This window comes from Opisthocomus hoazin, chromosome 20 (genome assembly GCF_030867145.1).
Source record: "Opisthocomus hoazin isolate bOpiHoa1 chromosome 20, bOpiHoa1.hap1, whole genome shotgun sequence".
NCBI lineage: Eukaryota > Metazoa > Chordata > Aves > Opisthocomiformes > Opisthocomidae > Opisthocomus > Opisthocomus hoazin.
The window spans coordinates 10252040-10264985 of record NC_134433.1 but is presented as its reverse complement, the minus strand read 5'-3'; the positions used below and the strand labels follow the sequence as shown (position 1 = coordinate 10264985).

Sequence of the window (12946 nt, the reverse complement as noted above, 5' to 3'; positions counted from 1 at the left end):
GAAGATGAGGTGTTCTTGTTCCCTGTGGATGTTCTGATGCTGTCTCTAGCTCCCCCCAGAGTAAAGTCTCATGTGAGGTCCTGGTCCCGGGTCCCAGTTCTGTCCAGAGGAGACTTTAACTTTTGCTTATCTTCAACAAAAATACTTTGAAGTTGTAATTTCTGTAGCAAAATACTCTTTGCATCCATGCTGGCTTTTCGTGTTTCCTCTGTGTGTGGGCAACCCCCTCCTGCTACGTTGCTATTTTTTCACTTGCTTCCCAAGAAACTCTTCAAGTTTTGGCAAAGAGCAAGGCTACAGACAAGCTTTGGGCTCTCCAGGTTGGTTGTGAGGTTGTTCTGGGTCCCTGAAGGCTTGGATGACTGACATGGCAGCTGCTGCTGAGCAGCTGATAGCACACACCAGGATCTCCATGTTTGTTTCCCATGTGTAACCCATGCTAAGCCCAAGTTAATTCCTGTCAAACCACTGATGACGTGCTATCAAAAAACGCGTCGTCTTGTCTCTTCTGCCAGGTGGTAGCGAATGCTGTGGCTGCCTTGTCGGAGATCAGTGAATCGCATCCCAACAGCAACCTTCTGGATTTGAACCCGCAGAACATTAACAAGCTGCTGACAGCTTTAAATGAGTGCACAGAATGGGGCCAGATCTTCATCCTGGACTGTTTGTCCAACTACAACCCCAAGGATGATCGCGAAGCTCAGAGGTATGGTTGTTCCTGCTCTTGGCACAGGCGTTTTACAGCTCTGAAAAGGGCTCGAGGTTAACAGGGGTCTCTGTTCAAGTACGCAACAGCACGAGCAAGACTTGAAGTAAAAGAGGTTTAAAAGGGAAGCAACTTTTGGTAGTTTGGGCTGATGCTGGAAGCCTGCGCCTTCCCTTTTGCAGAATCACTTTCTGTGTATCGTTAGCTTTGGGTTTTTTACTTTTTTCCATTTAAAAGGCTTGTTCTTACAGGAAATGGCACTGCTGAGAGGGGGTCAGCCCAAGACCAAACCTATAACAGTGGTTAACCCATCTGGAAGCACTGTTCGGAGGATGTTCTGTTCTAAAGCAGAGCTTTCAGATCTGGTTTTGCTGCTTTGAGGGGCAAGTAGCGCTTATAGGTTTAGGGGCTTCCAAAGTACTGCAGGTCTGAGACTGGGGTATTTTTTCCATCTGAAAACTAATCTGTGATATGATAGGACTGAAAATAAAGGTGAGAAGTTATTTTTGTTATGACTTCAAATTCCTCCTTGTGCTTTTACCTTTAGCTGCAATAATTAAACCTAAATACAAAGACCTTAGGGTTTAGGTAGTAGAGTGTTAATTTTTGCACTTCAAGCTGCCTCGTTATCTGTGTCCAGAGTCACAAAAAGTCAGATTCTGTACCCAGGAGAACAAGGAACCAGCAGGGAAAATTACTTGGAAAAGAGGAGTTCTCAGACAATGTATTTCATGTAGATGGTGTGGGGGGTGAAGGGGCACAAGCCCACATGCAAAATCCTGGGCAGGCCTCTTTGGATTTGGTGTTTCTTCAGTGACTTTTTTGAGGCACAACAGAGAATCTACTTTTTTTAAAGAAGCTTGCTAGTAGTCTTGCTGACTTTTTTTTTTTTTTCCTCTCCCCCTTGTGTTGTGTTTCTGTGCCAGAAACAGCTATTAATGAGTGCTAGAAACCTGCAGAGATCTCCAGGGTGTCAAGCCAGTATTATCCTAGCTTTGTCAGAAAGGGGCCACTGGTTTGAACAACTGTGAACATGTCCCAGTTCCTCATCTGTAATTCCTCTGGAGAGCGGTGTGTAAAACTGGATGGGGCAGTAACTACTTTTACTCCTTTGTGTGGAGATTAACTCTCAGAGCCTCCCTTATTTCAGAGAGGAGAATGACAGCATCTAGTTCTATATAGTGTTCTCCTTTGCAGCAAGGCTGGTGTCATTACCCCTGCACGTGGAGAGACTGAGGCAAGGAGAGACGGAGCAGCTTTGGTACGCCGGGTGACCTTGGGCAGTGGTAGCTGGGGGCTGCCCCTGGCTTGGACTTAGAGACTCCTCTGCTCTTCACTTAGCCCTGCTGCTTCCCTTCCGGGGTGGCTGAAAGCAGATTTTTCAGGGAAAGAAACTTTGAGGCACAGATGGGAGTAAGATTGTTCTGGGTTGGCAATATGCGGGAGGGGGTGGGAAGAAACTTGACAGATGCTGTAAGAAAGACCATATGAACCCCAACTTCCTTTCTGCTTGGGATGGGTTGTTTATGATGCTGCTGACTGTAGGATCCACCGAGGCAAGTGGCGAAGCTGAGGCTTGGGAAGATATTTAGGTCGCTTTTTCCCTATGTCTTCAGAGTAGCAGAAACCTTTTTCTGCAGAAACAAATGGTTTAAATGGCAGCAAACTCTCCAAACAAGCCAGAAGCGTGTGTCGCCTCCGAATCATTGTATGGGGGCTAAAGTGTTTTTCTGATAGCTGTTTTGTTGAAGTTATGATTGCAAGTGACAGACAAGATCACAGAAATAGAGAATGCCACCAGGCAAAGGCAGAAAAAGCTAATAACTGAACATACGTTGGGACTGTAGTGCTGAGAGCTGGAGGAGTTCCTGAGCTAACTGTGGCAGGAGAGAAACCTGAAGCTGTGAGAGAAGTCATTCTTGTTGGCTTCCTGCTGTGTTCAGGGAAGCAGGTCTTTGCCTGTTCTTTGTGAACAGAAGCAAATCAAACAAGTGTCGGAGGAAGCTGTTTCCAGCTAAATCTCCTAAATTCAGATAAGATCTGAAATACTTCTGTTTGGAAATAAATGTGAACCCTTTCTTACTCCTCTGTCTCCAGTATTTGTGAACGAGTGACCCCTCGGCTGTCTCACGCCAACTCAGCAGTGGTATTGTCAGCGGTGAAGGTCTTGATGAAGTTCTTGGAACTTCTTCCCAAGGACTCTGACTATTACAACATGCTGCTGAAGAAACTTGCCCCTCCACTGGTGACCCTGTTGTCTGGAGAGCCTGAAGTTCAATATGTTGCCCTGAGAAACATCAACTTGATTGTGCAGAAAAGGTAAAGCCTCACAGGGGTGTTATGCTTGGGTTGTTGAAGAGCATCTGGTTTTCTCGGACCTTCAGATATTTCCACATGCACAGCACTTTGTTTAATCCGGAGTCGGATACCTCGGGACGGATTAAACAGTCTCATGACTCTGGTAGCCTGACGTGATTTTCTTTATGGCGTACTTGTGATGCCAGTATCATACAGTATTTCTTTACCTGTCTCTCTCTCCACCACCTTCTTAAGAGCAGTAAGAACCACCCACTCATTAGACTATAAATCAGATTGCAAATAGGAAGGAGAGTGTAACTTTGCATTTCATAGTGACCTGCAGAAACTCAGTGTGCTTATGCTGTTCTCTTCAGCATAGAAGAACCAGGCTGGTGACATAGTGATGCACAGTGAGTTGGTTTTTTCCAGTTTACTCCCACATGCATGTTTAAATACTGCTGCTTCTTGATGGAAAGTTGGGGTAGGTTGGATAGCACTTTGTGATTGTATTCAGGGCAGAGTTACTGTACACTAGTATCTTAGAAGTGAAAGCAGAAAATTAGTTTGTAGGTGGGTTTTGCATTGAGATGAGGATGTTATTCTTTCCGTGTCGACTGGCTGTCTGCAGTGCTTGACTTAGCAGTTCAAATGGAGGAGGTGGAATAGTAGACATAGTTAGAGATGCCTGAATTCTGCATTTTATATTTAAACAATCTTTTTCTCCAGCCTTCTAACTTTCTTTAAATTGTTTTTTTCATATGTTTGCATGTCCTGGATGCAAAGTGACATGGTTCTGTTTCTCAGTGAATGTTTGGGTAGATTTCTAAAACAAAAGATACCTTTGGTTAGGATAGAGCTCATCGATTTTACCAGTCTTGAGTGAAACAATGTTCTGTTCCCTCCAGGCCTGAAATTCTGAAGCAGGAAATCAAGGTGTTCTTTGTGAAGTACAACGACCCCATCTATGTCAAACTGGAGAAACTGGACATCATGATCCGACTAGCTTCTCAAGCAAACATTGCCCAGGTCAGCTGAGCGAGTCCTGCACGTGTTCTGGGGATGGAAAACCCTTTCGTGGTCCTTGTGTGAGGATGTGTGCAGCTACCGCTAGTGTTGTGCTGGCTCTTAGGCATCACTGTCGCTGGCAGAGTGCTCTTTGCAGCTACTTGATGGGAGGTGGTGGAGTTTCCTCCGTGATTTAAACGTTAATAGCATGCTATGTCTTGCATCGTGACCATTAGGTAGATCTTGTTTTACAGATTACAATTCCAGGAAGAGAGCTGATGTCTCCTGTCAAATGAGTCACTGCGAGTGCAGAGGTTGGAATGAGAGGCTTGTTTCAAGTGAGAGGTGTGTCTGCAACAGAGGCATTCAGAAAGGCCAAACATTGCCAAAGTGTGAATTTCAAGTGTATTAGTTAAATTGTTAAACCTCTGCACAGGCACTTTTCAGAACTAGAATAACCTTTATTTTGCTTAACTTGCTTCCAGAGTGGAAATTGCACCAAGCTAAAAGCTAAACTAAATTGAGGCTGCTTTATGGTGTAGATTCTCCTTGGATTTGATGTTGTTTTAATCCAAATTCCTTTCTTAAAGGAAATGTTCTCACATGTGACCCTGGCCACAAGGCCTAACACTAATGCAGAAAGATTAATGCCTCTGGTTAGTGCTATTATTGTGCTATCCTAATTGTCACAGAGGAGTTTCATTTAATGTGACATTTTTAAGCAGTTCTCTGCAGCAATCTCCTCTGCGCGCTTTTTTTTTTTTTTTTTTTTGGAACAGAGTAAGATAATTCATGCCCTGTTTGTGCTGAGGACATGAAAAACATTTTAAAAATTTGTCCATGAGAATGTATTCAGAATTTTCTATTTGCTTTTGGTAGGCTCCATACCAATTTTATTGCATAATGTTTAGATAATGCAGGTTGTTTGGATGAAAGGCAGTGGTGTTTGGAGGGCAGAGTCTGGGACTGGGATCTGCAGACTAACGAATGAATCCCTTCCTGGTTCTAAAGAGGCATTCCTAAAAATAACTCAAGCTTCATCAGAATACGCCCTGAATTGAGACCCAAGGAGAGCAGGTTTCTATCCACATCTTCCCTGTGCGGCTTGTGGAGATTCTGCATCTCCGTGCCCGTTCTAGACCAAGGCAGCAGACTGGTTGTATCCAAGGCTCTCTGTCTCGGGCAGTGTTTGATAAGCTACTACGCCGGGGTGTTCTATGTACTGTGCAACATGGATCATCCAAGGAAATAATAAAACTTCAAAACACAAATGTCCTCTCTGCTTGCAGATTTATTTGTCTGCAGTCTGGCCCTTCAAGGCCTTTTTATCTTGTCATTGTTCTGAGCAATTGGCATCAACTAGAGAGATTTGGAGCAACTGTCTTGCTTTGTGCTGTTCACCTCTTCATTGTGATCTATTTGTGACATCATGTTACAATCCCAGATGTCATGTTTGACACGAAACTGAAATAAATGAGATTTTTAGGGAGTATAAATTGTGTAGGGTTTTTTAAAATTATTTTTTCGAAACAAAGCGATTTGGTTAAGATAAAGTAGCTTTTTAATTAGGGATCTGTAAGATCTCAGCAGGTCCTGGTTTAAGCCCTTGTTCCGTTTCCATTAGCAAAAAAAACCAAGATAAAAAAGTAAATCTTATTCTTAAGAGGGAAAAAAATCTTCACGCTGTTATTAATCTCTGTATAGGTGTTCCAGGGTGTTCTCAGATCTCCTCCTTGTCCTCCTTTGGGATCCAGAGGTTCATCTGTGCACAGAAAATGAGAGATCAAAAATGGTTGTTGCTTAGAGCTTTGCATGCAGCAAGTGTAGAACATTCACTGTAGAACAATAAGTACAATAAATCGTTAGGTTAAAACAGAATCAATTCTCTTTTTAGTGAATTTTTGCTTACAGCTGAGTTCTTACAGGCAACTGCCTTCTTCTGTACACAAGTACCATCACTTGTCAGAATGTGATATTGTTTCTCTGTGACCCCAGGGACTCACACTGGTGTGCTTTCTCTGCAGGTCTTGGCAGAACTCAAGGAATACGCTACCGAGGTGGATGTTGACTTTGTGCGCAAGGCTGTCCGAGCAATTGGGCGATGTGCCATCAAGGTTGAGGCAAGTATCTGAAACTTGAGATTGTCTGTGGTTCTCAGTCTTTAAAAACAGTGATGGGCCTCGCCGTCTCATTCTCACATTACACAGATTTTCTTGCTCCTGTATTGGCAATTGAGTTTTCAGGGCATGGTTTAGCAGGCACGGTGGTGTTGGGTTGACGGTTGGACTTCATGATCTTAGAGGTCTTTTCCAACCTTTATGATTCTGTAAGTCACCTGGATACCCAACACTCATGGGCAAAGCTCCAGCTGAACAGTAGGACTTGTGAGCTTCAGTTGAGTGTGTCACAGGAGGGTGGTGTGCTCCTCTCGGACATCAGCTTGCAGGCAGAGCAAGGCAGAAAAATCTTCCCTGATGGAATAATTTACTGTACTGGCTTCAGTGGAACAGTGACCATGTATCCACGAGGACCTCCTTTAAATAGCTATGGGCCTGACATTTTGAAGGGGGAAGGAGAAGAGGTTGTGCAGAGGAACTCAGTATTATGAAATGTTTTGTCACTGTTTCAGCTGAACAGAACACATGCATGGAATTACAGAGATCTGGGGGCACTTAAGTGGAGTTTGCAGAAGCATAGAGTGACTCTGCTTATCTAGTGTTAAAGGTCCATGTAGCTCGTAGCTTTGTTTGGAGTGTGCTCTCTTTAGCCTAGATGCTTATGCAGGTAAGTTCCCAAGAACCTCTGCAGTTGTCCAGAACAACAGTCTGAAATGAGCTCTGCTAGTTGAACATCCACCAAAATGCTCATAATAGAATTTTTTTGGGTTTTTTTGTGGTGTCCCTGTTAATTTCTCTGTAAATTAAGCTCATAGGCCTGACAGGAGCTCAGAAAGCCTGTGAAGAGAGAGAAGACTTATTCTGTGTTGTTGGTACTTTTCACTAAACTGATAACAGAGTACAAAATGTCACATAAGTGGTATAATTTCAGCTGAGCTCGTTTAGCTTTTGCTAAAGTGTGTTCCCATGAGCATTGCCTGACAGCAGAGTTAAATAAAAACCTAACCATGCCTGGCTGAGTATAGTGTCAGTGCACAGGTTTCCCTTGTTTCAGCTAAAGTACTGTAAGTCTCTGTAGAGAGGACACCAGCTTCTGTCCTCTTGAGAGAACTGACCACCCGTACAGCCTTCTCTTTCTTCCTTTGGCTCCTAAAAGAAAGCCCGGGGCAGTGGTAAGCCTTTAAGTGGGGCCAAGAGAGCAGGTGATCGCGGTCTCTGTTTCATGTCCACAGTTCAAAATACTGTAGTGCTCCTTCCATGTTGTGTGCAGGCGGGAGGCTGTCTAGATGGAGCCAAAGCAGCGACAGTATAAAATACTCTCAAGCATGGAAGAGGGCTACTGAGAAGTAAAAAGCAGCTGGCGGCAGCCCTTTTTGTGGTGGTGCTCGTGCTGGGAAGTGGGAGCGTACTTTAGCTCTCAGTAGGGACTTTCTCACTGGGATGTGGCCGTGTGTCTGTCCTAGTTTGACATGAAAGGTGGTGTATTCCTGCAGTGTCAAGATGGTTTTAGTTTTTATCCTTTCGCTGCCCTCATCCCCTACACTCTTTCTTCCCATTCCTGATACCATGGCAGTCGTATTCAATATGCAAAGGACTAATAATAATGTCCCAGCAAATTTGCAGTGACCCTCTAACTGTAATGGTGTGTGTCTCAATAAGTAGTGTTAACCTTGATTTTTAGCAACACTCCTTTGAAGACACTGTTGCTAAAGATGAGATCTGTTTACTCTTCTGACGAGAGCCAGATTTGAAGAGGGCAAATACAGAACAACTCATTACAGTGTCCTCGTCTCTAGGTTAATCCCTGTCCCCAGTGCATCTGTGTTTACTAGAGGCTGTTTGCACTTGAGTTATGACTAATGGAAGAGCATTCTCTCAGCCATCAGTGTCCAAGTTCCCAAGGCTTAGAAATCTGCTTTTTTGACATAGGGCACAGCCGGCAGGAGCTGTTGATGAATGAGTATTCACGGGGAACCTCAGCTCTGCCTTCAAGGATCCTACCTTTTGTCTAATTGTCTCTCCTAGAAGAGTAAGACAGTAAATTAATTTGCTGTGACATGCGCCGTAAAGCAAGTGTGGCACTCATTACCTTTGCTGCGCAGCAGTGCGTGGTGCTAACAGCAGAGGTAGCGCTCATTTTGGAAATGTAAGCAATAACTTGCTGAATAGCAAGGCTGATGGATTTTGCCTGGGCTTAAGTAGTCATATTGGTTTGGGGGATGTCAGAACATCGTTTTGCATGGATAGACTAGTTAGACTCAGAGTCAGCTGGAGTGTGTCTACAGCAAACCGTGTGGCATAGCTAGACGTGGGGTGAAGGTGTCTGGCTTGCGCATCGGTCTGCTCCGTCGACAGCACTAGGTGAAGTGGTCATCTGATTGTACGGAAGCAAAGCACCACTCCTATGGGGAAAGGAAATGAAGTGGATGCAGTAAGAATAGCGATTCCTCTGGAGCAGAGGAGAAGCAGAAGGAGCTGTATTAGAGGGGGATTTGTCTCGGTTCCAGAAGTTTCTGCCAGCAGCCTGTTTTTTAGACATCATTGAGGTTTATGGCTGTGAGCATGGTATGTACTACTTTGATAGTCTTGTGAGCTTTCATTTGGTTTTTGCAGAAGAACAAAGCAAGTTTGAAGTTGGTTGATTGTCTTTTCTCACTCCGACTTGAGAGCTGTTCTGGTCGGGGCATCCTTTCATTTTGTAAAGGACTGCAGTCCCCAGAGACGTCTGCCTTCAGATAGCAATGTGTTTACAAGGGATGGGGTTAGCTGAGATGTATTTTGTTACAGGGGGATTTTGTTAGAGCGGCTGCTCTACTGTGCATGTGCCCACATGACCACACACTTTCCAAGGGACTCTTAGGCTAAAAATCAATACTGCATATTTCAAAGAGGTTCTTGTGCTCTTCCTGGAAAAATCACGCTTCGAAGTGTCTAGAGAAAAGGAAAATCGACCTTAATTTGCTTTTTCCTTGAATTCTGCAGCTCTTAAAGCTTTGCTAGTTGTAGGGTCTGACAGGGCTGGACTGCTTGTTGCAAACAGTGACTGATGCTGTACTATCTGTAGAGTAGAGTTGGCTTAGGACAGATTTACCCCAAGTGTCCCTTCAGGCCACTTGTTCAAACATCTAGTGAAAGTTGTTGAGAAACTGGTAAGAGATGAAATTGCAAGCTCTGAAGCATCTTGCTTGAAATGACTTTGAGTGGGGTTCCCGCTGTGAGCAATGTCAGTCTGCGTTGAGCCGGGGCCATGGTCAGTCTCCATGAAATGGAAGTGTCTTCCAGGTCACAGGCCTCAAATCTCTTCCTGAGCAGAAGAGACTAGAGCAGGACGTTGTCAGAATGCTATTTTACTGCCACCTTCACAGCATAGTACCTGCAAAGCTGTGCTGAGGAGGGAGAGGTGTCGTAAAAAAATATTATACCAATCATATTTTATATCTGTCCTTAACTCTGATGCCAGTTGTAATGGATTTTTTCTGTTTGGTATGAATTTCAGGGAAGAGTCTTATGGCCTTGAGTGCTAGTTTGCAAAGGCAGAGCAAATGCTGGTTTATAGTATCTCCTCACTTGGCTGATCACCATGCCAGCATTGCCACTGCGCTTGTAGGCTGTGTTTGTAAGATACCACAACTAGAGTCACGAGGGCAAGGAATCACCAAGAGGTTTTAGTCTCTGCTTGTCCTGAATTCAGCTCTACAAGTCCTGAGGTTTGTCCTTGAGATTTTTGCCCATTCTCAAAAAACAGATTCCTGTGGCTTAAATGCCATTTCGTTCCTCCTGCCTAGACTTCAAGTGCTCTGATAGTGAAGGGGACTATTTGCTCACTTGAGTTGAAAAATCCACCTACGTTGCTATTGTTTGTGCCTTACGATGTTTGTCTCGATCCTGAATGCTTTATGAATGTTCTGATGGTGACTGCCTAGGCAGTGTCATGAGCAGTCTGCTTCTCACATTAATCACCAGCTGGGTAATGAGGCTTCATATGTGCTCTGCTAATAACCAAATTGCTGTCCTTATTTGAGGCTCTCCAGTGCTGGAGTTGGTTGCTCCTGTGATGTCCTGCCTCACTGTGCTATTTGGGAGTAGACCTCCCTGGATTGTTTGCCTCTAACTCCAGTTCCTTGTTATCTTGCAGTGCCTGTGGCTGGGAATTTGGAAGTAATTAATGTGAAAGCTGAGTTGGCAACAGCTGGATTTCTATTTATAGCCATATCTTCACATGTTACTAGTGACCTCACCCTAAAAATACCAGACCTGTTGCTGCTGTGAGCTGTTTTTTGTTACTGTTCTTGCAGCGTGATTGACAGTATGGTTTCTCCTGCCTCCTAGCTTCCCCAGACACCTTCCAGCAGTCCCTGTCAAAACTCTCCCAGGCCTGGTTGCCACAGCTTGGACAAGTCCAAGATCTCATTCGGTGGCCTGTTTCAATTGCTATCTAGCAAGAGGGTGATACAAGTAGCAATGCAGGCAATGTTCTTAAGGTCTCATGTGTGGTGATCCATCTATCTACTGGCATGGTTGCTTCAGCCATTACTTTTTGCAGGAGCTGGAGTCAGCTGTTATCTCCACTGTAATACACAAGCACTTGTCAACTGCACGTTTTTTCTGGACACACACACGGAGTTGGTAGCTGTTGTCCTTTTTGTTTTCCCCCTCTGGGCCCTTCCTCGTAGAATCATAGAATGGTAAGGGTTGGAAGGGACCTTGGAGATCATCTGGTTCCAAACCCCCTGCCATGAGCAGAGACATCTTCCACTAGACCATGTTGCTCAGAGCTCCATCCAAACTGGCCTTGAACCCTTCCAGGGAGGGTGCATCCACAACTTCTCTGGGCAACCTGTTCCAGTGTTTCACCACCCTCATAGTGAAGAATTTCTATGCAGGCTTCATTCCTCAGCATGTGCTATGGGCTGGAATAGAGTGTTTCTTCAGCTTGTTTGAATTGTCGTCTTCTGTTCTTCTTTCCAGCAATCTGCAGAGCGCTGTGTGAGCACGCTGCTAGACCTCATCCAGACCAAGGTCAACTATGTGGTCCAGGAGGCCATTGTTGTCATCAGGGACATCTTCCGCAAGTACCCCAACAAGTACGTGAAAGTGGTATAAGACTTTTGGAAACCCTTGTCTGCTAATATCAGAATAGAGCAATGTAAAACTCACTCAGCATAACTTACCAGGGCTCAGAAGAAAAGGTGGCCTTTTTTCTGAAAAGCAGTGTCCATTCTGATTCTAGCTCCTAGTATGGTAGGATTCAGATGTTGGGCTGGATGAGGTATCAGCCTGACACATTATTAGTTTGAATTGATAGCTTTTCCTTCCCCACTGCTCCATGTTAATGTTGAGTGTAAACCTTACTCAAAAGCTAGTAAAGCTCTTGCAGAGAATGCCAGAAGGAAAAGTTGACCGAGTTTACAGCATTAGGCTTCTGATTTTGCTAGTCTCCTCTAGAAGGCTTGTATACAAGGCCATGAAAGTTCATGGTGCTCGTGGTCTGAGGTCCCAGTCAGATTACACTGAACAAAACATTGCTGGATTTCTCCAGCGAACGTTCTCTCTGGCTTGGGCAGTACTCAGCTTCTTTTAAGCTATTTCTGCAATAAGGTTTTGTCTCTTCAGCTGCAGAACAGCAGCAGTGCTTTTCAGCAGAGACTTCATGATAACCTAAAAAGTAATATGGGACAACTGCAGGCGCCTCTGGCAATTTCTGCTGTCAGTTACAAGATAGATTGCCTGCTTATAACAGGGATACCCACGCATGGGAATAGGGGAAGCTAAATAATTAGTGTGGGGTATTGTCTGTTTTACAGCAAAGCCTTTGGGGGAAGGGAAACATCCAGTTTAGAGTTACCAGCTGGAAGATCCAGCGAGGCTGCAGGATCTGATACAGACTCATGGTTTGAACTGTTAGATCAAATGTTCCCTTTAGCAAAACAGAGAGGGTGGCAGCTTTGCTCTTGGATTCCACATCTGGGTGGTCTTGCTGACTAACGAAACTGCAAAGCTCTTGAGGGCCCCGTGAGATCTTAGTACTCAGCTTGGAAGAAGAAAAAGCCTAGGAATATCTTCTGTAGTTGAGTGAAAATGCTGCTTGTTGCATAGAAATACAAGACATTGTAATTCAGTGCAGGATTCTCTGCAGAGTGATGTGAGCAGAGGTGGAGTAACACAAGTTGAATTCACCCCAGTAACCCACCTGTACTCTGACGAATCAGGTATGAAAGCATCATTGCCACTCTGTGCGAGAACCTGGATTCCCTGGATGAACCAGATGCCAGAGCTGCCATGATCTGGATAGTGGGCGAATATGCAGAAAGAATTGACAATGCAGATGAGCTGTTGGAGAGTTTTTTGGAGGGCTTCCATGATGAAAGTACTCAGGTAAAATTGTGTTTTGCTTCTTATCTGTAGTGTTTCATGCAGTGCGTGCATGGGATGGATGGTGAATATTATTGCAGTGGTCAGAAAATACCTCCCAATGAAAATTTCAATATTTAGCTAAAATAAAACTCTTGGAAGTCTGTAGACTTTCTCTGTTGTCTGTATCTCCCTAAATTTTCTTCTTGGAAGGAGAAGGCAGAACAGGAGGGGTTTCTAGATGTTGCATACTTCTTGGGGAATAGCCCTACTAGGGACCAGAACATACAGGAGAATAGTGCTGAGATGCATAGAAGTACAACATAAATCTCAGTGCTGGTCAGGGACTTGTCTGTGAAAGTGTTTTGCAACAGGCAGGAGTCTGAGCCTTGTTGTATTGGGTTTCACTGGCAAGGGAGAGTGTAGTGCTGTTATAAAGTGTAGAGCTTGAGTTTTGTATCAGTAAAGG

The 12946-nt window shown here is 44.4% G+C and overlaps 1 protein-coding gene across 7 annotated transcripts in view; it reads left to right on the top strand.

The window, feature by feature from the left end:
* AP2B1 (adaptor related protein complex 2 subunit beta 1) overlaps positions 1-12946 on the top strand; it is an 80582-nt gene that overhangs the window by 22058 nt on the left and 45578 nt on the right. For all 7 annotated transcript variants that reach the window (XM_075440191.1, XM_075440192.1, XM_075440186.1 and 4 more), the window contains 6 exons: positions 516-706; positions 2804-3025; positions 3910-4030; positions 6034-6129; positions 11095-11210; positions 12336-12501. In XM_075440191.1, the coding sequence (XP_075296306.1) occupies positions 516-706; positions 2804-3025; positions 3910-4030; positions 6034-6129; positions 11095-11210; positions 12336-12501 (912 nt within the window). The remainder of the gene's footprint in view (positions 1-515; positions 707-2803; positions 3026-3909; positions 4031-6033; positions 6130-11094; positions 11211-12335; positions 12502-12946) is intronic.